This window comes from Bos grunniens, chromosome 6 (assembly GCF_055505025.1).
Source record: "Bos grunniens cultivar Pamir isolate PY7600 chromosome 6, Bosgru_T2T1.0, whole genome shotgun sequence".
Lineage (NCBI taxonomy): Eukaryota > Metazoa > Chordata > Mammalia > Artiodactyla > Bovidae > Bos > Bos grunniens.
In genome coordinates this window covers 112524220-112550835 of record NC_141170.1, presented here as the reverse complement: position 1 = coordinate 112550835, position 26616 = coordinate 112524220, and the positions used below count along the sequence as shown (strand labels likewise).

General features: G+C 42.6%; 1 protein-coding gene and 1 long non-coding RNA gene across 4 annotated transcripts in view; one reads left to right on the top strand and one right to left on the bottom strand.

Annotated features, from left to right (window-relative positions):
• The window catches only part of PDE5A (phosphodiesterase 5A), a 147858-nt gene that overhangs the window by 96989 nt on the left and 24253 nt on the right, over positions 1-26616 (top strand). For all 3 annotated transcript variants that reach the window (XM_086407271.1, XM_086407269.1, XM_086407272.1), the window contains 3 exons: positions 11646-11792; positions 16881-17006; positions 18761-18855. In XM_086407271.1, the coding sequence (XP_086263397.1) occupies positions 11646-11792; positions 16881-17006; positions 18761-18855 (368 nt within the window). The remainder of the gene's footprint in view (positions 1-11645; positions 11793-16880; positions 17007-18760; positions 18856-26616) is intronic.
• LOC147371225 (uncharacterized) lies at positions 5286-14886 on the bottom strand. The gene is made up of 2 exons (XR_015166009.1): positions 13983-14886; positions 5286-5661 (listed from the first exon to the last, which is right to left on the bottom strand). It is a non-coding gene; the product is annotated as an uncharacterized LOC147371225 (long non-coding RNA).

Sequence of the window (26616 nt, the reverse complement as noted above, 5' to 3'; positions counted from 1 at the left end):
TTTCTCAATCATGTTTATAATTTTGGCAAGAGTAAAACACTTTGGAAAAACTGAACATTGCTGTCTTGCAGTATTGTTCAAAACCATCTGTTGTTCCATTTGGAAAAGAGATTTCTGGCAGCTGCATTGAGAAATTTAGGATAACGTAGGTCAGATAATTCATTTAAATTGGTTGAAATTCAGAAAATGATTTCAACTGTTTTCTGTCAACCTAATAAAAATTCCTTTGCAGCCCCAGCTACACAGGTGCCTGCATCATCCAGCAATTACCAGAATTGCTATCTTAGTCACGTGTCTGATGGTTCATCTCAATTTAAAACCTAAAATAATTGAAAAGCTGTCAAAGGCTTAATTTTTATTTTTAGAAATGCGTTCTTGAAATACTATGCTTAAGTACACTAAATATTTCTGTGCTCAGAAAAGTTCTCGTTACAGCAGAAAGTATAACAAAGTTGATAGGAAATTCAGAATCCCTTTTTTCCCCTTGCTTTACTTGACATTTTTGTCCTATTTTTAATCTTATTTTTTGTTGGCTTGAAATTGGGTGTAGCAGAAATAGGGCCTTAAACAAGCATTTTGTCACATGCCCTTTAATGATCTCTCGTCACAAGTTTTGAGATAAAAATGAAAGGACCCCAGTTGACCTGGCTCTGATCATTAGAAAGTCATAGTTAAGATATCAGAATGAATAGTGTTTCTTACAAGTAGCTGCATATCTGGTTGATCGGTTGCCTCTTCTGCCTTCTCTTGCTAGAATCACAGTGAATAAATATCTATTGGAGCTTCGTTGTTTAGATGAGCTTCCCAGTTTTGTCATGGAGTCGGTGCTGATTCAGTTCCAGTCCCTATAGCTTGCTCTATGTTATAGCAATTTCTTTAATCACAGACGTTGTATCTAAAAGCACGCAGACCCTGTTGTGATCCTGTATCAAAATAGTGAGAGAGGAAGAAACTACCCACTCAGGCAGGATTTCCTAGGATAGAATTTATACCTCATCCTGACCTTACCCTTTCAGTAACTTCACACGAACCCTCTTGATCAGGCACGTCTGTGAACGCTGCAGGTAGCAGCAGTGAGGGCCAAACCCAGATGCCCGACTCAAATCTCTTAATGCCGAAGGCAGTGGTAGAGGACAGAGCCAGTTCCTTATGTCAGGGTGCTCATCACATTCCTTCTTTGGGATTTCTTTGGGAGAAGTCTCTATGGATAATCACATTTTGCAAATGGAAAATTTTGAGCAGATAATAATGAAGAAGAGTTGACCTATGAGCTTGATAACCAGTGTCACTGAACCGTAGTGTAGTAACAAGGCATCCAGTAAGGCGCCTACTTCCTCACGAAGAGCTACAAGTATTTTTGAACAGTTTGGGTCCTTTCGCTTCCTCTACACGGTCAGCTGATGCATGCATTTTTATAGATGTCTCTAACATGAATTGGGCTGTATGTCTTCCACATTGCCAGATTTAATAGATTCTGTTTGATTCTTCCTACTTTCATTTGATAAGTGTATTAATTCCAGTGGCAGTCTTAGCTCCAAAGTATGGGGGCACTGTTCTTGAGTTCTTATGTACTAACTGGATGTTAGCCAGATCTGTGTATTAGTCCCAGTTGCAGTCATACATTTTCTCTGAAGTTTTACTTATAAGCAGGTATGGACTTTACTGGAATCTTGACACAGTCATGTGCCTTCTTTACATGGTTTTGAAAAACTTTATGCTAATCTTTCAGGGTTTTTTACAGTCTGTGCCTCTTCCATATTGCAATGTAAAGGAATCCATTTATATAATGTTAAAAGGAAGGAAAAATCATATAAATACATTGATATAGTTATTGAAGAAAATACTAATCTGGTCCTGCTGTGCCTTACTCCCTTCTTCATTCTCTTTAAGATTTGATTCCACGTGCTGAGTTGGAATATTCACCTCTTTTTATATTAATAATGTTTCTTTCTCATTTGTATTTGAATCTTCTTAGGAGAGATGTAGTCTAACAGCCTTATACATTAATCGTGTGGGGCTTTTTCTTTAAGAATACATTTTCTGTGCACATTAGACATGAGGAAGACATTAAGCATCTGTAAGGTGTAGTGTGATGGCTATTATGTGACTTTGTTCAAAGACCTGAACCCAAACTGCTGTGTACAGAAGAATGCCCCAAGGCGTGAGATAGTGACTGGAGGAGAACTTCAAATACCCGACTGGGCGTCTCTCTTTGTAGCTACTGATAAACATGTCAGATATCTGAATTTCATTCCTGTAAATAACTTCCTTAAATCATGTATCACTGAGGAAAATCTCTTTTCCTCTTTACATTTATATTGAATAAACATCAAGGAGGAATGTAACAAAATGCCTTCATAAAACACTGAAGCTAATTGGAAGAATTTGACATTTTATGGAAGATCAAGTTCAGTAGCTGCCCTTCTTTTCAGAGTTATTATGATAAATAACTTTCTGAATAAGGAGCCTGTTCTTAACAGTTGGCTGTTAGGAGTTGTTTCTCTGATTTTTGTTTTACGTCCTGATATTTCATACGTCAGACCTAAGGCAGGCCGAGTGCCTGACTACAGTGTGACCTTTTTTGTCTGAAGCTCGTACAGTTGAGCTCATTGTGTAGCCACATGTCTGTATTTTCTTCTGAGGTTACCACAGACTTTGCCACAGGCTAAATATAAACCTTTTTGCATGAGCATCCACCAAAAATATGAAACTCAATAATTTTTAAATGACCCTTATATTTACCTTACCCAAGTGTATTCTTATTTTCCTTGAGCATGTGCTTTATGGACTTCAAGGAGACTATGCATTTTTAAACTGTATTCTTTCCTATAAAGTTTCTTTTCCATGGTTGTGTAAAAGGGACTCCAGGGTGTCTCCTTCTGTTGTGTAAATACTTATTTCATGATAAGCGGTAGTTGAATAAGAGAAGGGCTGTCTTAAGTAAGGTACTGATAAAGCTCAGGAATGATTGTCCCTGACTTTATAAAGATAGGTGACTTTATTAGTCAGGGTTCTCCAGAGACACAGAACCAGTAGATTTTGTATGTACACCAGAGACATTCTTAGGAATTGACTCTCGTGATTACGGGAGCATGGAAGTCTGGCAGTCTGCTGTCTCCAGGCTGGAGACCCAGGACACCCGTGGTGTCATCTGGCGTGGTCTCAGGGTGCGAGAACAGGGCAGGCTGATGGCAGAAATCCCGGTCCAAAAACCGGAGAAGGTATGGGATGGCCCCACTCCAGCAGGGTGGGAGGCAGCAAAAAGGGGCGAATTCCTTCTTTTCCCACCTTAGGTTCTGTGCAGGCCCTCCGTGGCCTGGGTGGTACCCACCCACCCTGGAGAGTAGTCTGCCCTGCTGAGTCCACTGATTCAAATGCTTGTCTCCTCCAGGAACACCGTCACAGACACACCCAGAAGTGTTTAATTTGGGCACCCTGTGGCCAGTCAGAATTAACTATTCGAAATGACTTTAAAACAGTAAATGTGTACCTAAGTTCCCCATCACTGTGTTGTTAGCGATCACTCATGCAAACTATCAGCATATTTGTGTTGTCGTTACTTAAAAATCTGTGTATTTCCATTATTTATGTATCTGTCTTCTCCATCAGACTGTTAGTCCTTGAGTCCTATTTTAATAATAATAATAATAGAAATAGCTATTATTTAGTGATTGCTTAACAGGAACCTGGTTTACACGCTTTGTTGAATGACTGATTCTGGAAAATTCAGACTTTTAGAAAGTCTGTAATCTAGCATGAAATAACACAGTTCATAATCCGTCAAAGCATTCAACAAGATTATACTTTCTTTTTTCTTAAAATGATTATGAAGCTAGAAATAATTTAATGGTTGAATAAAACCGCCTGCTGACTGATCACAGAGCTGGTCCTGTTGAGGGGTGCCGAGATACATTTTCATTGCCGGCTTTCAGTTTCATGAATATAGCATGATGATTAAGAATGGGAGTCTAGAGAGAGGTGTCTGGGTTCAGATTCCACCTCTGTGATACTGGGCAAATCTGTGCCTCTGTTTCTTTATGCCTCAGTTTCTTCCTCTGTAAAAAGAGGATAATAAAGGAACTTCCTTCAGAGAGTTGGAGTGCCCAGAGTTCCTGGTACCTATGCCCCCTCCACATGCACATTATGTACCAGTTACTGTTAGTAGTGGTGATCCTGGGAGGAAAATCAGTTCTAATACTGGAGAAGCAACATTGAGGCCTTCATCTTCCCTGTCACGTTCCAAGTCTTTCTGCCTAAGGTGTTGGAAGATGGCGGGAAGTAAAAGTGCCCACTGAACTGAGAAGGTGTCTTTAAATGAGGCAGGCAGCTCCATGTGAGCGGCGGATCATGTCACTGTAGGGCACCTCACGGGTGGGGTCAGAGGACCGACAATGTGGAAGCATCCAGCGCTGCCCTCCACACCACGGGGCCCACCGGGACGGTTTTGTCGCTTCCCTGGGGTGTGCGGAGGTGCTTGGAAGCAGGGCGTGCACTCCTAAGTCAAGATTTACGCGTGGGTAACTAGTCTCTCAGGTACTGGGAGTATGGTAAGCACGGTCTTCACCACTGTTTGGAGCCAGCAGGGCAGAGAGGTCACCTGGACCTAAATGACATCTATGCACTACAAAGCCCTTGATGACAGAAGAATTATTTACTACAGAGTACAGTCCTGGGGACTGGGGAGGGTCAGTGGAAGGTCAGCATGGCCCACGATGGCGTCAGTTGTGCTAACAGGTACATAAAAGTATACACTCATTTTCTAGCCAAAGAACAACAACAGGTAGGTGGAAAACTTACTGGAAGAAAGCACCATATGTTCTAAGAGAAGTGTAAACCTTTTGTTTATGAATTATATGTAACCAGTTCTCTACTTGAGGGAAGTCACCTTGAGTTGACCATTTTAAGTAACTTCCTACGAGAGCTGCTAAAAAGCAGAAAACTTTTGGTAATTGTTTTCCCATTCTGAGTTTCCAGTGTTCTTGCAAGTGAATGAATCAAACTTTATTGCCACTTACACTGAGTTTTTAAAATGATAATGTGAAGTATTCATTGTGCAAATGAAAGGAAGTCAGCTATAAATAAAAATTTTCAAAAGTAAATAAAGTGAATACTTGAACTGTAAGAGAAGGCACAGTCTACAGTTCATCTGTTGTGTCTGACATAGCATAGTTCATTACAAATTTTAATGTTTGTATTATAGCTCTTTACCAAATTACATTATTGTTAAATATTATTATATATTATTAAATATTATGTTTAAATATTATTAAATATTGATGAATTGATTAGGTGCTTGATCACAAATTTTTTATTTATACATTCATATTTAGCTCTTGTTTTATGTGAGTATTATGTTAGGTGTTCCAGATATAACAGTGAATAATCAATGTCTTGCCCTCTTGGGATTTAAAGAATAGTGAGGGACGAAATGTATAACATAATTGTATAATACTATATAATTATAATCAGGAAAAAAGGTTCTATGACTGTAAAATATAGGCATGCAAAATTATACTGTAGAGACGTTTCCAGCATGAGCGGCCACACCTTCTCAGCATCTCAGTTTCATTCCTGGAGCCTCTGCCGCTCCTCATCAGTGCTCTAATGTTCATCTGTGAGGTGTGGCAAGTCTGATTTCATCCTATACCACAATTCAGCAACCTGCAAGATAAGACAGAGTGTGGGTTTCGGCTCTATTAGTGCTTCAACGGACAGAATGTTTTAGGAAGACCATAAAACTCTTTACTTTTCTCACAATTTATAGCCCAGAGCTTCTCCTTCCTTCCTGTAATACTGGCACAGCAGCTGGAAGCAGCGTTCCAGCACCATGTGACACGGCAGCCGTCACGGGTCCTCAAGGATTTCCTTCTTTATAACTGCACGTGATGACCTCAGTGACTGTTACATGCTATTGATTATTAATAACCACTCTCTAATGCAGCGGTTCTCCAGCACTCACCAGAATCATCTGGAAGTTTCATTATAATACAGATGGCTGAGCTCCACTCCCAGAGTTTCCGATTGAGTAGTTCTGTGTGGTTGGTGGCTGTTCAGTCACTAAGTCGGGTCCGACTCTTTGCAACCCTGTGGACTGTCGCCTGCCAGGCTTCCCTGTCCTTCATTGTCTGTGTTCTGTGGTACAATCCAGGAATTTGCATTTTCAGCAGGTTCTCAGAGGCCACTGCAGCCGCTGGAACCAAACTGTGAGAGGCGCTGCTCTAACAGAAACTTGATTCCTTCTACCTTGTCCAAGAGAGCTCTCTGACCCAGAGGGCTCACCCTGAGAACCTGTTGCCCACCGACACTTTGCCCAAAGAGCACCATCAGGACTCAGTTGCAGATAACAGAAGCTCCTTTTGCTGTTTAAAGCAGAAAATAATTAAGTGCTTTCACATAATTGGAGAGGGTGGCTGGATGACCTTAGGAATTAGTCCTACAACAGAATTGTAGTTTGGTTCAGTGTGGGAACTCCCATGGAAGACAGAATCAGAAACCCATTATAGAACCTCCTTCCAGAATCAGCCAGGGCGGTTTGGTTTGGTAGTCAGAAAGCGTCTGCTGGAACTGCAGCCTCCACAGCTTTTGACACCCTCTGGAACCACATTTCAGGAACATGGGTTCCTCATGTGTTAGTTTGAAATCCAGGTCTCCCTCAAGTATACCTCACGGGAGAGACCAAATTCCATCTGGAACCCTAGATGAGAGGGAGTCTGGGAAATAAATTTTTGAGCTTTCTTGACTCTTATGAAAACGAAGGCTCGCTCAGGTAAGGTGGATGTAGATACTGTGTTAATAGAGTCTTGCTACAGGGTCTACCACAGAATGTTTCTTGGGTGCAGCTGAGACATACAAAAACGGGAAAGAACTAGCTATATGATGACGTGAGGGCTATATTCCAGGCAGCGGAGGAGGAACAAGGAGACCCAGAAGTGAGCGAGTATTAATTAACCTTGAAAACAAATGGCCATGATACAGACACCTCCCCTATCCGTACATTAAAAAAAAAAAACACACACATAGATGGCAATTTCTGAAAACTCAATTTTTCATTTAGGGTGTTACTGCAGTAAGTATAGAGGCCGCCATGTAACCAGTCTCACCCTCCTCTGCTCTCATGGTAGAAGCTAGGATCCTGTATTTAAGCCTTCTTGGAGGAGGAATGTCTCTTCTCTCATGTGTGAGGAATCAAGCATGAAAGGCATAGTATAACCATAACAGCTAAGGTGCACCATCTATCTAAATGGTTAGAGAACTGGAGACAGAGCCTGGACCTATACAGGAATGTCACTGGCAAGATTTAGATGCCACTCACAGGGTGGCCTTGGGTTCCAAAGTGAAAAGGCAGTACGAAATCCTAGATGTGTGGTCGCAGGGATAACTTAAACCTTAGCGATGATCTGATCCAATCCCCTCATTTTACAGGTGAGAAAATAGGCAAAGGTTGAATGTCTTGTTCAGGGTGACAAAGTCAGTGGGACATCGGGACCAGAGCCCCTAACAGCAAACATGGCTTCACCATGGGCTTCACCTTGCTTTTAGATTTCTCTTTTTATGATCATTACCAGTTCAGTCGCTCAGCCGTGTCCGACTCTTTGCAGCCCCATGGACTGCAGCACGCCAGGCCTCCCTGTCCACCACCGGCTCCTGGAGTTCACCCAAACTCATGTCCATTGAGTCAGTGATGCCATCCAGCCATCTCATCCTTCGTTGTCCCCTTCTCCTCTTGCCTTCAATATTCCCCAGCATCAAGGTCTTTTCACATGAGTCAGCTCTTCACATCATTATGCCAAAATGCAAATGTGGTGGCTGATCTGGGATGTTGCTGGGTCACGATCAGTTTATTATGTAGTTCCTTATCAGTCAGATGGTGTTCACAACAACTGTTTTGTTTTGTTTTTTTAATATTTGTTTTATTTTTGGCTGCACTGGGTCTTGGTCATGGCATGTGAACCTTTCGTATCCAGGCTCCGTAGTCATGGTGCACAGGCTCTAGCTGCATGTGAGAGCTTAGTTTCCTGAACAGGGATCGAACCTGAGTTCCCTTCATTGGAAGGCAGATTTTTGGCCACTGGACCACCAGGGAAGTCCCATTAAATAAAGTGTGTTTATTTATGGCTGGGCTGGGCCTTCATTGCCATGTGCCGGCTCTCTCCATTGCAGTGCACTGGGCTGCTCCCTGCAGTGGTTCTCTTGTGGAATGCTGGCTGGGGCGTGCAGGGCTCAGTGGCTGTGGCATGTGGAATCCTCTCGGATCAGGACCAAACCTGTGTCTTCTGCGCTGGCAGACAATTCCTAAGTGCTGGACCACCAGGGTCGTCCAGAACAACTGGTTCTGATTAAAGACCGCTGAGCAATGTGTCCAGTTTCACCCTTAGTGAATTTCACTTCCAGAGCTGTTTGTTTTTAATTTTTGCAAGAATGGTGAAAAGGGATCAAGGCCTTAGGAAAAGGAGTCATAATAAAAAAGGGACTTAAATGAATTTCCTCTAAAGAGTCATACAAGGAATAGTTTATTTATTAATAGTTTATTACTAGTTTATTAGTTTGAGTGGCAGATGTAATTAAAGGACTCAGAAGAAAAGTGACATTATATTAGCAAAGTGCCAGGTTAAATATTTAATCCAAGGAGCTTTGTATATGTTTTTTTACATTCAGTATTTGGTTAATTTGACATGGATTGGAACACCCAACTCTAGAAAGGCTTAACTCTATTCAAATTAAGCAGGCAAATATCTAATTGTTTTTCCCTAAGAATTCACAAGCATTGTGCACTCACGTGGGAGAATAGCAATGTGGAAGAGTGTTGTGTTGTTCAGTCTTGTCCTACTCTTTTGCAATCCCGTGGACTGTAGCCCACCAGGCTCCTCTTGTCCATGGGGTTTTCCAGACAAGAATACTTGAGTGGGTTGCCATTTCCTTCTCCAGGGGACTTTCCCAATCCAGGGATCAAACACGTATCTTCTGCACTGCAGGCAGATTCTTTATCACTGAGTTACCAGGGAAGACCTTTGAACAGTGTTAGGTGGTATCATAGTTCCAGAAGTTTTGAACTGGGTTATTCGGTCATAATACATACATATATTTATAGCACTGTATTGCTTTACAGAGTCTATAAAATGTTATGTCTGTTAAGTATTCAATATCATAAGTTATATTACCCCCCAAAGATTTCACTTTGCAAATTCTGACAAACCATCCCTGAAAGGAAGAAGCTATGAAAACCCAGAATTGTATATACATAACCTCTCCCAGACACACCACATCTTTTTTGCCTGCTTATTAGTAAGATGTAGAATATTTTATTTTATAAATGGTAAGTTAGAATGACAGGCAATATGTGTTCTTTCAAATCCCCTGTATCCCAAGCCCTTTCAAGGCAAACAAAGTTGAATTCTCTTGTGATGGTCAGAGAAGCAGTTTATGAGAGCTTTAATGATGTATGACTTTCTCATGACTTATTAGCAATCAATCCCAAGAATCCGGAACCTCTGTATCACTGACCACAAGGTTCTGAAGGAAAATGTCTGCACACCCCCATTAGATTAGCTCAAAAGTCTGAGTCATGGTGTGACGAGGCTGATCAAGCAGAAGAAGAGCGTCTCTTGTCTCGGAAGAGAGTGCTCAGGAGTTAGAGTGTGTAATGGAGCAAGGCACCAGGCATGTTGGCTGTCTGTGTCCCGTGCGTAGTGTTTAGAATGTCCTTTGTGGAAGGAGCGAAAGCCAACTTCCTGTGCTAAGAATAATGATGTCCTAAGGCATGAACATCTGTTCTCTTGTGCAGTGTCTAAGAGAAGCAGCTGTTAGCTGCTTTGAGTTAAAAAGTAGGTTTGCTCCCACCTCCACACTTCCGAGCTCTACCCCAGTGCCTGCCCGGTCCCTGATGCTGGAGGCTGCTGTAAACAACACAGCCATTTACCCAAACATTTCAGTCCCCCTGCCTTCTCCTCCTCGAGCCCATGCCTAAGCCCGTGGAGCTGGCTGGACAGAAGGCATATTTTCTTGTGAAATTTGGGCTCAGGGAAAGAGACTTAGTTTGGAGTATGAAGAGGGTGACATTCTTTTAAAGTTGAAACACGTCTGGTATGCCTAAGTAAAAGGTGCCAGTCAAGATGCACGGAGAGTGTGCACGTGCCCGCAGCTTGGCAGGGGAAAGCTCTAGGTTGCTCCATACGGTTTTATAATTCTGTGTTTGACCTTTTCACTTCACAAAAAGATGGATTGAGAGCAAGGAAGTGATATGGCAGATACTCAGAGGAAACTTGAGGGGTTTAGAGAAAATCAAGGAAAAAACATTAGAAGGAACCTGGTTGAGATTTCTATATTTTCTTCCCTCTGCCCCCCAACCAAGTTAAAGCCTCTTAGATAAATTTCAGCCAGATGTGGCTAAGGCCGCTAAAGTGCTGGCAGAATAAATAGTCAAGAGGGTTGAGGAGTGAGGTTCTTGTAAGTTTTCATGCTGGTGGGGGGCCTGGCAGAGAATCTGGGTGTGAAACCTGCTCAGTCTGAGGGGCCCGGGGGTATGGGGTGGAGGTTTTGGGGAGGAGAGCTGGCTGTGGCTAGTCGCTTTATGGGAATTGAAGCTCAATGTGGCCTGATTTTTCGGGAAAGATCAGAAATACGGCTTTATTGTTAAAATCTCCCAATTTTAAAATAGTGTAACAAATAATGGTGATTTTTAAAAATATTCAGTGCCAAACAAAACAGATTGGAATGAATGCATCTGCTAGTTTTCCAACTCAAAATTAATGGACCTCACCTTTCTAGGAGGATTTGGGACCTTAAAACCAGACCTTATAACTTGTAACTCAAATTAAGTGAAGAGAATGCCATTTTTCCCCCTCCCATTCATTTAATAGGTATTCATATTAAAAAATATCAGAACTCTATCCATCAGTAGACACAATGGATGCAAAGATGTGTGAGATTCAGCCCGACCTGTCAGTCCAGTGTGGTTAGGAGCAGATAAACAGGAAAGTAGACTGTAGTGACTTGTGTGATTAAACAGGTATTCCCACAGTGGGCTTGGCTCTGAAGGGCATGGATGGGAACTGTGTCTTAAAGAAGTCCTTTAGTTAAAGAAAGTAGGAGAAGCAGGAGGTAAAAGGAATATTGATTTTTTAAAAAGAGCAAGGTGTATCTGAAGAAATTGCAAGTGTTTACTACCATAAGATGATTAAAAATCAAACCAAGGGTGGAGCTAGAGTATCCATTTCAAAAGGTTGTCTTGAGAATTAAACATAAAATGCTTAGAACATTATCTTTATCCTGCTCACTACTTATTCTCAGTCCATAGTACTGGGACAGGTCCTGAATAACTACTCAGTAAATATCTGTTGAGTGAATTGACGCTGAGGAAATATAAAGCGGTTGGATCACTGGACTCCTTAGATCTGCCTAGTGGTCCAGGTACAGTTACCCTCTCTCCACCTGGCCTTACTTAGAAGCATAGCAGTTACCCACAAGGGGCTCAGTTAAAAAAAAAAAAAAAAAAGAATAACTTCTGTAGTAAAATATTTCTAGTGTATGACATTAAAAATAAAAAATTAAGTCCAACGTGCCATTTCTGAAAGCAAAGCAAGGAAACTGCGTTTGTGTTGCATTTGTGAAACAGCTTCACTTAGTTTCCTCTTCTCCCTTTACCCAAGGCTGCTGTGGTACCATCTGCTCAGACCCTTAAAATCACTGACTTCAGCTTCAGCGACTTTGAGCTGTCTGACCTGGAAACAGCACTGTGCACAATCCGGATGTTCACTGACCTCAACCTTGTGCAGAACTTCCAGATGAAACATGAGGTAGCAATGTAGTGATGTGCTCTGGAAATTGTGTGTGTGTGTGTGAGAGAGAGAGAATTAGTTTCGGATGCTAGTATGGAATGAAGTTTCAGTATGAAATGAAGATGAACGAAGTGTGAATGAAGATTCATATACTGTCACCTAATACAGACCCAGAATGTTTGAAGAGAACTTATCAGCCACTGAGAAGACATGTACTGGGTTCCCACACGTATCAAGCAGCAGGCTGCAGAACAGGGCAGGGTGTTCCCGACAGAGAGCAAGGGGAGGGTCGAGGTGGGGCGTGGAGCGCTGGTCGGGGTGACGGTGGCAGAGCTGCTGGAGGACGGTGAGAAGCAGGCCGCGTGGGTCCTCGTAACGCTACTTAGAGGAATTTGGATTTTATGCTGAGAACAATGGTGAGTCACTGAGGAATCTTAAGCAGGGAAGGAATAAGATCTGGTTACAGAGGTTATGATAACACAGTAGAAAGAAGGACCCAAACAGAGTGAACGCCTTTGGAAATGAGGGAGCAGAGGGGCTGATGTGCAGCCAAGCTCTTGGTTCAGACAGGGTCACACATACGGAGTGAAGATGAAGACGGACTTTAACCCCAGCCAGTTACCTTACTTGCCTCTCAAAAATAGCAAGACTGAGCTCAGTCCCTTCTCATACCAGTTGGGGAGATTTCAGGGAATTCTAGTTTGTTTCATAATGCCTGTGTTATTGCATCAAAGAATAAGGGAGAATAGAAGGGCCTATATGAAAAAGAAATTGAGTAATTTGCCTTTAAAGCTGTCTTTTTTTTTTTTTCCAGTCAGTTGCATGTCTAGTCTCCTCGTATGGATTTCCTATATGGATATGTAAATACCTTGAAGGCCTCCGCTATCCAGCACTCCATTAATTCATAAAATAAAAATTTATTAACAATAAACAGTGTACCTAGCACTGTGCTAGGGACGCACTTTAGTGATGAGTTGTCCCTGATCTCAGAGCCTTACTGAGATCTGAGAGCTGAGGTCTGAGAGCTGAGCTCTAATACAGTTAAGGTTAATACAGTGTCATTTCTGGTATTACTGGGGGCCCAAATCTGGTTCTTCCTTCAATTTAACCAAACTTTATATTATTCTTGGGTGAAAATACAATCTGTAGACTCTAGTAATAGTTCACTCCTATTAGAGTGTGTTGATTAAGGGATATCATATCATTTAATTATTTCAAGAAGCTCTCAAGAAACGTCCTTTGGTTATTATCGTCCCTGTGTTACAAATGAAGAAACTGACATAGCGTGAAAGTGAAGTAGCTCAGTCATGTCCCGACTCTTTGCAACCCCATGGACTGTACAGCCTACGAGGCTCCTCCGTCCATGGCATTTTCCACGCAAGAGTATTGGAGTCGGTTGCCATCTCCTTCTCCAAGAGATCTTCCCAACCCAGGGATTGAACCTGGGTCTCCTGCCTTGCAGGCAGACAGACACTTTACCGTCTGAGCCACCAGGGAAGCTCCAGACATAGCAGGATGGAGTAGAAGGTTCTTGGATTTGAGTCATAACTCTACTGGTGATTAGCTCTCATTTCTTTGGGCAGGTAATTGCTCACATTCTCAAGTTTTGTAATCTGTTAATTAGGAATAATAGTATGACTTTCCCTGTGGGGGTCTTGTGAGAATTAAACATGCATCTGTGTGATTGTCTATTTGTATGTGTGTGTATGTGTGCACACCTGTATATTTTGCTTAATACAAAAGTATTAAGTAGAAAGTTAATCCCTTCTTTAAACCAAATTTGACCATGGTTATATTACCCCATAGGGCTCATATATTAAAGCCTTTATTAATGGAATGAAGATCTCATTTAGAGCCAGAAGATCTAAATGTGAGTCTCAGTCCTGCTGCTTGCTAGTTATAGGACTTACATAAATCTAGATAGCAACTCAGGTCGCTTTCCATTCCTGAGAGCTCCCATACTTTGCACCGGTAATAGCTCTGTTGAAAGGGCCTGGCCAGAACAGGAATATGATCCTTGTACCTATTTATGAAATTATTACATAAATTGATTTATATCTTAAAAACATAAGCTCTAAACAACAAAATCCTATATAGCAATTATCCTTCAATTAAAAGTAAATTTTAAAAAATAAGCTTTAAGGTAGCATTTGAGTGTTGGATAAGAAGATAGTCCTTTGAATTTCTCCCTCAGTCTTTTATTTTTACCTTTCCGGAATGTTTGTCCATCAGGCAGGTATTTCTCCTCGGTGTCTCGTTCATCTCCTCTGCTTTTCCATTTGAATAACTACTGTTCTGATTCTGGCCAGTGTCAGCTTGAACGTCTCTATTACTCTTGTTGGCCTTCCTGCCTTGGCGACTCATCTGTTTTATTTCAGATATTATTGTCACTATACATTTCAGATATAATTTTAGGATGATAATTAAAATGTTGCTGCTAGAAAAGATGTTAGCGTCATAAAGTGCCTGACAAAGAATCCTTCCTACTGAAGATATGACAGATCTTCTTGTCCCTGTTGGCTTCCAGACCTTTTCTCTCCTGTAACGCTCATGGATCTCTGAAACAGATTCTTTTACTTTACCAATCTGCGTGTGCTACGCTTGTTTTCCTTTACCGTCTGTCTTTGACAAGTCATTCCTCCCACGAATGGACAGGATTGTCCACTTCCAAGTCCACTACACTGTGTACCACAGCATACTTTTTCCTTGAAGCATGACGCAAAAGTTTCTATTCCTGGGAAAACTCTAGGACTGACTTCAGGCCACTTGGAATCCTGTTGACAGTTTATAAATTTGTGTTCTCATTTTTACGTGAATTTATTTCCTTTATATGTGTGCTTTTGTTAGTTTTGCTACTGATTGAAACTCTTGAAGGCAGGAGCTGAGCTGTGTTTTCTTTATTTACTTCCTTGCACAGAATCTTAAGTATGTTGCTCAGGACTCAGGAAGCCTTGGTAATTGTTGGAGACCGATTCACTGTACTGAGCATGCTCCCTAGGGTCTTCCAAATTGCTCACAGCTGTTCAGGAGTCCTGTACGAAAGGCCGTATTACAAGTTTGAACATTCCAGGCATAGCCACCAAGCATTTAACAGATCTGACCATAATTTTCCTAAATGTTGTTAAGAACATTCTGATAACAGAATACAAAACTGTACTTGAATCTGGTTACTAATTAGATGCAATGGGGCAGTCGTTGGGTTACTCAGTTTAACAGGCCCATCTTAGTAGAAGCAGAATCAGGAGTTCCCTGGTGGTCCAGTGGTTAGGTCCACTTAGGATGATCAGGTTCAGTCCCTGGTCAGAAAACTAAGATCTCACAAGCTGTGCAGCATGGCCCCCCGAAAAAGAAGAGAGTAGTCCATTAGGAATTAGGTTTCATAATCATTTTGTCCATTATTTCCCATTATATGCTATACATGCCTATTTAATTATGTCTACAGATTTTATGATTAGTAGAGAGATATGCCCATAGGTTAAATATCTGGACTTTCCTGCTTATTTTCCCTGATTCTATATTTAATCACCAGAATTTTCTACAACAGGAGTTCCCAGGTGGCTCAGTGGTAAAGAATCTGCCTGCAATTTAGGAGACATGGGTTCGATCCCTGGGTTGGGAAGATCCCCTGGAGAAGGAAATAGCAACCCATTCATTCCAGTATTCCTGCCTGGGAAATCCTATGGACAGAGGAGCTTGGAGGGCTATAGTCCAGGGGTTGCAAAAGAATCAGACACAACTTAGCAACTAGACAATTTTCTATAAGACTTCACTGTATACTTTCTAAACATATCAAAAGAAAGTTAATAGTTCTTACTTAAAATTCTCCTAATAAGATGAACCTATTACCTTCAGGGTCAACTTTATTTAGAAATGGTCATGCTGTAGTGTATTTCAGGTCAGCACATGTCAGTCTTAGCCTTTGAAAATCCTCTGGGAAATATGGTTACTCAGGGGTGGGTAAAAGAGCTTGGGGACATTTGGGTTCCTTTTATCAGAATTCTCTGTGAACTGCATCATAGAACAGGAAGAAAGAGACCTGAGAAGAAAAGGGAGGATATGAAAGCATTGATTTTTCTGCCAAATCCTCTATAAGCAATTTTGTACCAACAAAGAAGAAACCTTGTTTTTTGGCCTACTTTTGCAGCCAATCAAACTGTGTTGAATATTATTAAAGCAAGATTCTTTTCCCTGGTACTTTTTCCATTCCCCAGAGCAATGGCTTTTGTGTATGAAATATCCCCATAAATATACATAGGGAGAAGCACATATTTATTTTTAGAGATCCCCCAAAGCATAGTAAATCATTCAGAATCGAAGAGAGGCAGACTCTGATGATAACACAAACACAAAATTATCATGCTTAGGGCCCATGAGTCCCCAGGGATTTTGTTAAATCCACCACTTTGGAGTTGAATTAAATAAACCTAGCTTGTGAGATTTTCTGAACAGTCTGTCCTTTTTTTCTCCATCTTTTAAAATACATAGATTAAACACACACACATATACACACACACCAGGGCTTTATGTGTGTGTGTGTGTGTGTGTGTTTAATTACTTCTTGATAACCAAGCAGTAACTCTGCCTGAATATTTAAGAATCGTTTAAAGGGACAGAGACTGTGATGTGGAGTTTTAGTTTGTCCCTGGGTGTGTGCTGTGTGCCCTGCCCCGAGTCTGTCCCCAGAAGGGCCTCATGAACACCTCTGCGGACGCACAGAAAGAGGGCGTGAGAAGTGGAGAGCAGCTGCCTGCGAGCTCCCTGCGCATGGGTTCATGCACCTGTGACTGGACTGTCCCAACTGACTACACGTGGACATAGTATCTTCTAAAAAGCTAGTCTGTGCCCTGCCTTTTACATCTAATTTAGCTGGCACCGTGCTTTGCATGGTGGACTCTGGAATCAAAACTCTCAAGATCTGAATTCTGGCCCCATCCTTCACATGCACCGTGGCCTCAGGCAAGCTTCCTCTCCGAATGCCAATCCCGTCATCTGAAGTGTGTCCCGCAGAGCCCTGGGGTCAGATGTACACGCTTCGTACAGTGCATGAAGTCAGTGTAGGGTAAGCGTTAGCAGTTATTTTGACTACTTACACCTTGTTTCCTAAAGGTCCTTTGCAAGTGGATTTTAAGTGTGAAGAAGAACTATCGGAAGAACGTCGCCTATCATAATTGGAGACATGCCTTTAATACAGCTCAGTGCATGTTTGCGGCACTAAAAGCAGGCAAAATTCAGGTACTGCTCAGAGTCGTTTATATATTTAGACGCTTTGTTGCTTTACAGCATAGTCTTCCAGTTGTTGTAATGTGCACTAGTGATGACTAAGAATAACACTTATTTCCAGTTAGAAGTAAACTGCCTTGTGTGTGCTTGTGCTCAGTCGTGTCCGACCCTTTTCAGCCCCGTGTGTGACCCACCAGCCTCCTCTGTCCGTGGGATTTTCCCGGCAAGAATACTGGAGTGGGTGGCCAATCCCTCCTCCAGGGCATCTTCCCAACCCAGGGAGTGAACCCTTGTCTCCTGCGTCTCTTAATTCAACAAGACTAATATGGCAAAATAATTTCTAATTTTCTTTCATATATAATATACATTGCATGTTTAAAAAAATTTTTAAATAGCTTCATGTTAAACTTAATAGTCTTTGGCCAAATAAATACCTCCTTCAGAGGAAACTCCACTGAAGAAGGAAAAGTATCCAGCTTCTCACAGTCACATTTAAACTGCTCCATAGTAGACTTTCTCAAAAACCACTCAGTTCCTAAACTTGGCTCCATTGATGGGCCCAGGGTTCTCTATCACATTTTCTCTGGAGCACTAATTTTATAAATATCATTTCATGGAAAAGGTTTTGGTTTCATATACATGACCAGAGACTTTTACAAGGAAGATCAGTGCAGAAAAGATTCAAGTAATTCATTCCTTTCCAGGTCAGATTTTTCATATCTCTGGCCTTAGATTCTAACTTCACTGGGAATTGACTAGTTATTCTAGGTAAGTGATTCCAGGCACCCATCATATGACTGTTTTTAATTCAGAGCTTCCATGCTCTTTTTTATTTAACAAACTCTCAAAATTTTATTCTCTGTCTCGACTTTCATTTAGTGCACATTTTAACTGGCTAGAACTAAAAAAAAAAAAGTGATTGTTGTCTTAAGAAGCCATATCAAATACCATGATTATATTTTCCTACTCTAACAAACATTTATAAGAAATAAGGTGAATTTATTTTGGGGTTTGAGACAGTCATGAGGACTGTATCACTGAAGCCTCTCCCTGCATTTTGTGAATAATAATAGAATGGTGACTTTTGTATATGCTGAGGACATTACTATGTAGAATGTTCAGAGGTCCAACAGAACAGAGCTGATAATAATTTCACCTGTGTTTTCTTACTAATGAAGGAGAATAGTTGAGTAGATAATACAAATGGCAGGAATTAAAAATAACCTGTATTTGGCTTTGGAATATATTTTGCAACTTTTCAAAGCCAAATTTTCATTCCTCGTCTTTTTTTCCTATTGTTGGCTAGTAATCACATCTGTGCTCCTAATGAGAGAATGAAGTATATAGTAACTGGCAGAGAGAAAAGGCCACAGAATCTAGAGGGAATGCAGAAGGTTCCCTGCAAAAATTCAGGGAGAAGACAGTTGTTGGAAGTTCGGATTATCCCACATGTATGTAGATAATGAAGAATTAAAAACATTGACTGCACATGGACAGATTGTTGATTATGTGAGGCATCTTAATTTTTTCTGTTGATAACAATAACCCCATTCTGAAGACTGGGGTTATTACTGGGGTTATTATCATTGAATATGACTGATTCAATCCCTGCAGGAAAGGATTCTAGCGCGAGTCCTCTATGACTAGAAAGAAGCACATATGTAAAGTGCTGAGGACAAAACCACATGATGGGTGGAAAGAGGTAGCTAATGTGATTTACCAAACGGTTCTTTCTCGTTCTCTCCCCACGGTCTTCGGTCACGTAGAAGAGGCTGACGGACCTGGAGATACTCGCACTGCTGATTGCTGCCTTAAGCCATGATCTGGATCACCGTGGTGTCAATAACTCATACATACAGCGGTAAGACATCTGCCCCAGTGGCAGAAGAGGGTGTTTCTTTTAAATTGTAGGGCTGTCTTGTTAAAAGTAGAAGCCACGGCAAATTCTAATGGTACGAAATTTCAGTTGGTCTGGGTCCCGTAACATACTCTGGTTTTATTTAAGGGAAATGGAAAAAATAATGCAAGTCCAACATCACATCAGGAACATCTCTGGCCTGAAGTTTGAAAAGTATTTACATTGAGAATCTTATTTCATTGGATAATTACCAGGAGTTTTGCTTTAGTTTATGAACACCAGGCTTAAGAGCTTCATTGGAAAACTATTAAGACTAGTACAGAAAAGGTAGAATTTCACCCTGGAATAAAAGATAGTACTTGAAAAAGTGCTTAGCTCGATCCTAAGTATTAGTAAGTGTCATCCATAAAGAGGCTTTTGGTCTTAGTGAAGGCAGTAGACCACAGTATTGGCAAATCTGGGCTCTGAGCTCAGACCTGGATTCGAGTCCTCCCCCTCGCCACAGAGTCCCTGTGTGATCGTGAGCAGAGGTGCTCACCTCTGTGAAATCAAGATAATAGCATTCCTACTCATAGGGTGGACATAAGTTTTTTAAGACATAACGCACATCACTACCAGGTAGAATGCCTGGTACATTTTTAAGTGTTAAAATGAATCTTAGCTTCAGGTGCTAGTGATAGTCCTGTCGTCATCAGAAGCCTGCTTTGGGACTGATTTTGAGAGTATAAGATACTAATTCTTCAGACAAGTTTTTCAGGCTCATTTGTGGGCCATGTTTACATAACATTTGCAATGGCAAATGCGATACTAAAGGTGATCATCAGATTTATGACATCGTAAATGCTATCATGACATTTTTATTTTCTTGGAGCAAATTAGTTGAAAGCATACATTTCTTGGCGAAATATCTTATTACTGAACATTTTTTAAAGTATGCAAGTGATTCAGCTAATGCATATATCTCTCTAGGATATTCCAGATATCTGGTATCTTGAGAGAACTTCAGAAAGTTCTCTAATCACATGCCCTTTATCTAAATACAGTAGGTGGAAAACTTGATGTAAAAAGAACTGTAGCAATGTAGCGACCATGTCCTCTTCTGACCATTGATGGGAAAGGATCGCAAGCTCTGGCCTGGCTATCGGAGGCGAGCTGTTTCCTCTCTAAAAACTAACGTTCTGGAGAACTGACTGCGTGACGCGCCCTTTGCCCTCGGCGCTCTGTCACGTACTGTGGTCCTGAGCCTCACATCAGCACGGGAGCAGCTATGAGAGGGAGCAGTGATGCGAAGAGACGTGTGCCGGAGAGTCGCGAGCAGGCCGGGGGTCAGCCAGTGGGGCCTCCTCCTCTTCCCTCAGCCCTGAGCATCCTGTCATCAGGGTTTGGACTGTTACTGTATGGCTGGCCATACTGCCGTGCTTCAGAGTGAAAAAAGTACTCAGCTATTTTTTCCCTTTGTTTATTTAAAAATAATCACCCAGAAAAAAACATCTGGAGAAACGTCATCTTCTCTTCAAAAAAAAAAGTCCTGGGAAAAAGACTGCAGGATCTTACTTCCACATATACCGCAAAGTAGACTTGCACCAAGTAATAACAACTTTTAAAAATAAATTAAAGGAGTTTCAAAGATACTTATTTTTTCCTACATCCCTGTGGTTTGAGTAGAGGAAGCCAAGAACGTCCCAGGGATGTTTCTCTTTTTCTTCTTGGTGATAAACAAGTGGTATCTCAAGGAGAATTTTCTTAACCAGGGGCCTCTTGGGAGACTGAGAGCGTAAGAAACATTTCCATATAAAGAACTGACTTCTAGAAAGGTGTACCGTGTCCAGACCTTTATCAAATATAAGGCAGCACAGAAATAAAAGTCAGTGCATCAAAAAGAGAAAAAGCCCTTATGAAGTAGCAAAGTCAGAAACAGAACTACCGTCATTTGTTCTTCTTGAAGGTCTCATCAGAAAATCTGAAGTAAGAGAGGCCTTGTTTAGGAAACTGTCTTGATTCTTAATCGGGTTCTCTGGTTTCGTCCTGGCTCAGGAAGACCGCCCTTATGAGGAGCACTGTGAGGATGCCAGTGAAATACCTGTGGGGAGAGTTCACTGCCTGCGCCTTCCTCCCGCACATGGCTGGATGGTGGGAAGAGTGGTTTCAGATGGATACTAAAGACAGACAGTCACAGGAACAAGTGGCTGAAGAACAGACATCTGCTTATGTAGAGAAATTTTCCCCCATTAGGCCTGTAGTCCATATAGGAGGACTGTGGTAGATACATTTACTTGGTTAGATTCAGGATTTGTGTTTTATAAACGTAAGTATAGTGAAATTATCCTACATTTTAGGCAGATGGATAATGTGCAGTTACTGGGGCCTGTACTTTGTTAGGCAGAGAGCTATAAACGTGTAAAATTCAATTCCTGTTCTCCAGGAATTTTTATTGTCCCCTCAAACAGTGGTGACTAATGTCAAAGTATCTGGTGAGTCCTGTGTTCCTTAATAACATGGGCTGGAAGTGTAGGATAGAGAAGGAGATGGGTCATGATCAGCGTAGCCCATCTTTACTGTTAATGGAAGAAGTCAGAGTTAAGTCGGATCTTTGAAGTGAGTAAGATTTGGAGAGGAGAGAACGTGAAGATATTCCAGAAATACCATGAAGTGGGCATTTTCATTGGCACAGCAGTGATGGCTAGCCTGACTAGTCAGAATGAAAAGTAAGAGTATAAAGAAGCAGAAGTTAGAGGACCCTCTAGAGGGAGGGCTAGAAAACCAGGCTGTGCATTTTATTTGGTGTAGTGACCACTGAGTGGTTAATGGCATTGCTTAAGAAGAAAAGATCTGAAAGTAAGGTACAAGGTAAACAGGTAATAATTAGAACCACAGAGGTCAGCCAGAAAGCTGTTAGGGGAAGCCAGGTGTATATGAACATCACGTATTAGCTCAAGGAAGGAAGAAAACTGTTTAATACTGAACAGTTAGTTATATGCAAGAAGGAAGGGGGAAATCATAACCCTGGGTCCAGGAAATGAGCAACGATGAGTGTGCCACTGATGAGTGGGAGAGAGCTGGGAGGTGTGTCTGAATGCTGTGTCCTTGGCGGGGAGCACAGAGGGGAGAGGAGCCCAACAATGAGGAGGATAACACAGGATGGTGGTTAGAAGAGGTAGGATGACCAAGTGAGGTTTTTTTTTTTTTTTTTTCAAAATCAGAGATTCAGCCAAACCAGAATGAAAGAATTTCCTGGTAACCACAGTCCGATCACGTGTGTGTGTGTCCTGGAAGAACTCGCCCTGCACTGTGGTCCCCGCTGCTCTGTAACAGAGGAGCAACAGTGAGCTGGGTCATGAAGGGCCAGTGGTCACAGAGGGTCAGCAGGACCTCAGAGACGTTAGAAGGCAGCAGCAGCAGCACAGGAACCATAGCCCATGAAGTTCAAACTGGGCAGAGTGTACTTGAGCCAGGAATGAGGTCATCCTTGGTAACGCTGGAGAGCCTGAGAGACTGGAGGTCTGGATATGAAGAATGTGCAAGTTCAGTTAGTCTTAATGTCAGTAGCTAATAATAATAGTAATAACAATAATAGAAGTTAACCCTCAACACAGTCATAGCTTTTAGCCTTGTGGCATTTGGAACTCTTTCTAGCACTTTGTATATGTGAGTTCAGTTAGTCCTTAGACCGGCCTGAGTGCACATTCAAATCCTGACTCCTCTCACTGTGTCTTTGAGCCAAGTCATTTAAAGTGCCTGTGTCTCCTTCTCTGTATAGTAGAATAGTGATGGAAGAATACCTGTCTCGCAGGGTTTCCTATAAGGATTAAGAAGTATAAACAGATGCAAAGTGCTTGGAACAGTACGTGAAACAGATTATCTGCTCAGCAAGTTTTAGCTGTTTTCACAGGGGTATACTATTAATGATATACAAGAGCTCAAGATCTTGCTCTGTCCCAGAGAGGGACAGGGACTAGTAGAGAGACTGCCTGGTAGCAGCTTGAGAAGGGAAAGTCTCCTGTTGTGAAAAAAAGACAATCGGCAGAGTCAAGGAGGTCAAAGAACTGGAGTCACAGGGTGAAATGATTCATCAGCTTGAGTATCTGTGATCCCAGAGAACAGGAACATAAAATAAGCCCTGACTGACAGGTGATCACGATGATTTGGAGAGAAATTGTGAAGCTGAGAAGTAAATGGTTTGGCATGGGTTACAAAGAGTAGCTAAGAGATTTGAGCCCAGAGCAATATATATGGATGAGAAGTCAGATTAAAGGATGGCTGTTAGAGCCAGTGAAAAGGAATACTGTGCTGGGGCGGCTGTGTTTTCTCCCAGCACTTTCATTTTCTCCTGATTTCTAAGGCACTGGTCTGATTTCCACACCAGCGTCCTTACGCCGCCCAGAGATGGAGCAGCAATGGGAGGAGAGGCAGGGAGGGTGTGCTCACCCACGACTGCTCACTAATAACAGCGGTGGGGAAGAATCCCCCAGCAAGAGTGGTTTAAAGTGTCCTTGTGGCATGACCTCGAAGGAAGCGGCGATGTGGCCTCGTGTTTAAAGAGTGAGAAAGTGACAGGACAGGGGATACACTGGTTTCCATGAATATCTTTGTAAAGACAGAATTTGGGGCATTTGTCACCCTGTCATTGACTCATAAATCCATAGTTTTAGAACGTAAGTAAAGGTAAACCATGTGAGTAAGCATGTAAAAATGTAAGTAAGTTTGCATTTGTTTATGTCACAAGCCAAGAATCTTCTCTAGTGTGAAACAGTCCTTTCTGCATGGTGTAAAAACGCAATATGCATTCTAAATTTTAAACGTGTTTCCATTGTAGCTGCCTGGTTGTGTTTCCAGTCTGGCTGCTAGGTCGGTGAGGAGCTGCTGTGTGTGCAGAGTGCTGTAGGTCACGAGCCAGAGTCACGCGGTGAAGAGGATGTGTGTGAACCCCGGCTCTGCCACTTGTGTTGACCTTGAACAAGTTAGATGATCTCTCTGAACTTTAGGTTGTCTAAAAAAACAAATGCTAAAATGCTGTCGTGACATCTAAGGCTGGGTCACCCTGGAGCAGAGCCTGGGACAGAAGCCAGGTGCATACAGCTTAGGGGTGCATGTGACCCCAGGGGGCGGAAATGCAGGCCTGAGGGTGGGAAACAGAGAGGACGGGAGGCCAGGAGGAGGACGAGAGAGCCAGATGTCCGCGCACACGGCACCCGGTGCTCACTGCCGCCAGCAGCCTGTGAGCAGTCCAGGACAGGAGACGCAGAGCTGTCTGCAAACAGACGGAGATGAACGGGGAGGGGCGGCTCTCCACCCGCGCGGTATCCCGCGGTCACAGCTGACCTCCACAGGCCTCACCGCCTCACCCTCCTGGCTGAGCGGCCGAGTGCAGAGTGCTCCTGTGGGCAGAGATGAGGTGTTCCCGCGGGGCGGCGCAGGCGCCTCCTCACGGGCTCCTCACGCCGTGTGTCACAGCAGGCCTGGTGCTGGACGCCCTGACAGCGGCTGCAGTATAGGGGGACTGAGGACTTGACGTGGTGAGCTAAAGCGTCCTATACGAGAGTAATGTCAACACTAAGTCAACTGCTTAGCACAGGGCTGGACATGTTACAGCAGAGAGTACTTGTTATCACTGGGGAAAAGAAATCTACCAAACTGAAGAGGAATACAATCTAACAGGTAACAGACTTAAAAACAACCAGCAGAGTAAAACAGATGGATGTGCTGAAGTTTCTTATATAAATGGAAGTAACAAGCACTCCAGAAGCTTTTCCTTTCCTAGGTGAAGGGCATGAGGAAGGCTGCAGTAGTTTTACTGAAGTGTAAACACAAGTGGTTCTAGTGGGTCTGGTCCGAGTGAAGAGAAAACACTGTTGCCACAGCAGAGACGGTAGACTCCAGGCAGGATGTGAAGGGGATCACGGGTCTGTTTACACTGGGCCCTCTGTAAGCCCAGGCCATCTTCCTGGAGACCACTTGCACGGCTCAGATTTCCAAGCGTGCTGATGTGACCCAAGCCTCTCCAGTCCAGACATTTATACCCATGTGGCTGGACCACAGCCACCCTAAAATCAATACATCGAGCGCTCATCTAGTCAGCCTCCCTCCTTCACCCCCATCGTCTCCTCCCTGTTGCCCTGTGTCAATAAATGGCAGTGCAGGAACTTAGCCTCTCTGCTTTCCCCCTTCATCTCTCTCATCACCACTAGTTCCCACCACCAGGACTCACTGCCAGCTCCTGACTCATCTACCTCCTTAAACAACTCTCTCTATTTGGGATTCTACCAAGCCCAGTAGAATCCCCAATGCTACCAGATCCACTCTAATCCAGGCGCTGTCTCACCTGGCTACCAGAACAGTTTCCCACTGGGCTCCTAACTAAATCCCAGTAGTCTCCATTGCATCTCCAGAATGGTTCCAGCGCATTTTTCTTATAGATTTGCTTGTTTTAGTTCATCCCACTGTCTTCCCTTTGTCCAGTGATCAGCACAGGATCTGACCCATGGTACAACTTACTAGATATGAAAGGAGCAAAGAAGACAGGCAGGAGTTACTTTGGGAGCAAGGTTATGACAACGACGAGACGTGGCAGCTTGGGAGTCAGCAGCGTTGGTGGTGGTATGAGGAGATGAAATTACCCATTCTCTTACCTTTATTTCCGTTTTACTGTTTTTGTTTTCCCTTAAGCTACTCTCACTCTTGGCTCATTTTTTCCTGTGTCACCTCTCTTCGGTCTTGGGTGGTGTCTCTATCTTCAACAAATGAAATACAAAGTAAAATAATGATTCATATAGTAGTATAAAGGAATGACCAATCAGTTGTATTATCTAAGACTTGTATGATGCTTTACAATTCATAAACCCCTGTCCTCTAAATTTAAGAAACAGACTTTCAGGAACTATAACTTTTTCTGTTGTTTTGAAAGAACAAATAGTGGAAATGGTGCTTTATATTCCCACATGAAGGGTCATGAGAACTAGGAGATGGAGGACTCTGCTTATGATGCTTCAGAACTTGATTTGTGACTGTTAAACATAACGAACTGACTGTAATATTCCCTCCTCACCCCTTTACTTAACATGGGCTTCCCAGGTGGCGCTAGTGGTAAAGAACCCGCCTGCCAATGCAGGAGATGTAAGACATGTGGGTTTGATCCCTGGGTCGGGAAGATCCCCAAGGAATCTTCGTGAAGGAAAGGAAATGGCGACCCACTCCAGTGTTCTTGCCTGGAGAATCCCATGGACAGAGGACCCTGGCGGGCTACAGTCCATGGGGTCACAAAGAGTTGGACACGACTGAAGTGACTTAGCACGCACACACCACTTTACTTGGCCAAATGTTCTCTACCGTTTTCCCCAAGTTCAGTACCGAGTCCTGCGCTGCAACAAGCTGCACCCACAGGGGGCTTTTTCTAACTTAGCTGTCTCCTTCCTCCCTCCAGTGCACCCACTGTCCTCTGTTCCCTTGCTTCTCACCACTCACAGCTCTTACATGCACATGCACAGAGACGCGGACATTCAGCCTTATTTCAGAACAAAGACTTATATGGAAATTGGTATTTAAAATTTTTAAGTAATTGCACTTTTGGACTACAAGGAGATCCAACCAGTCCATTCTGAAGGAGATCAGCCCTGGGTGTTCTTTGGAAGGAATGATGCTAAAGCTGAAACTCCAGTACTTTGGCCACCTCATGCGAAGAGTTGACTCATCGGAAAAGACTCTGATGCTGGGAGGGATTGGGGGCAGGAGGAAGAGGGGACGATAGAGGATGAGATGGCTGGATGGCAT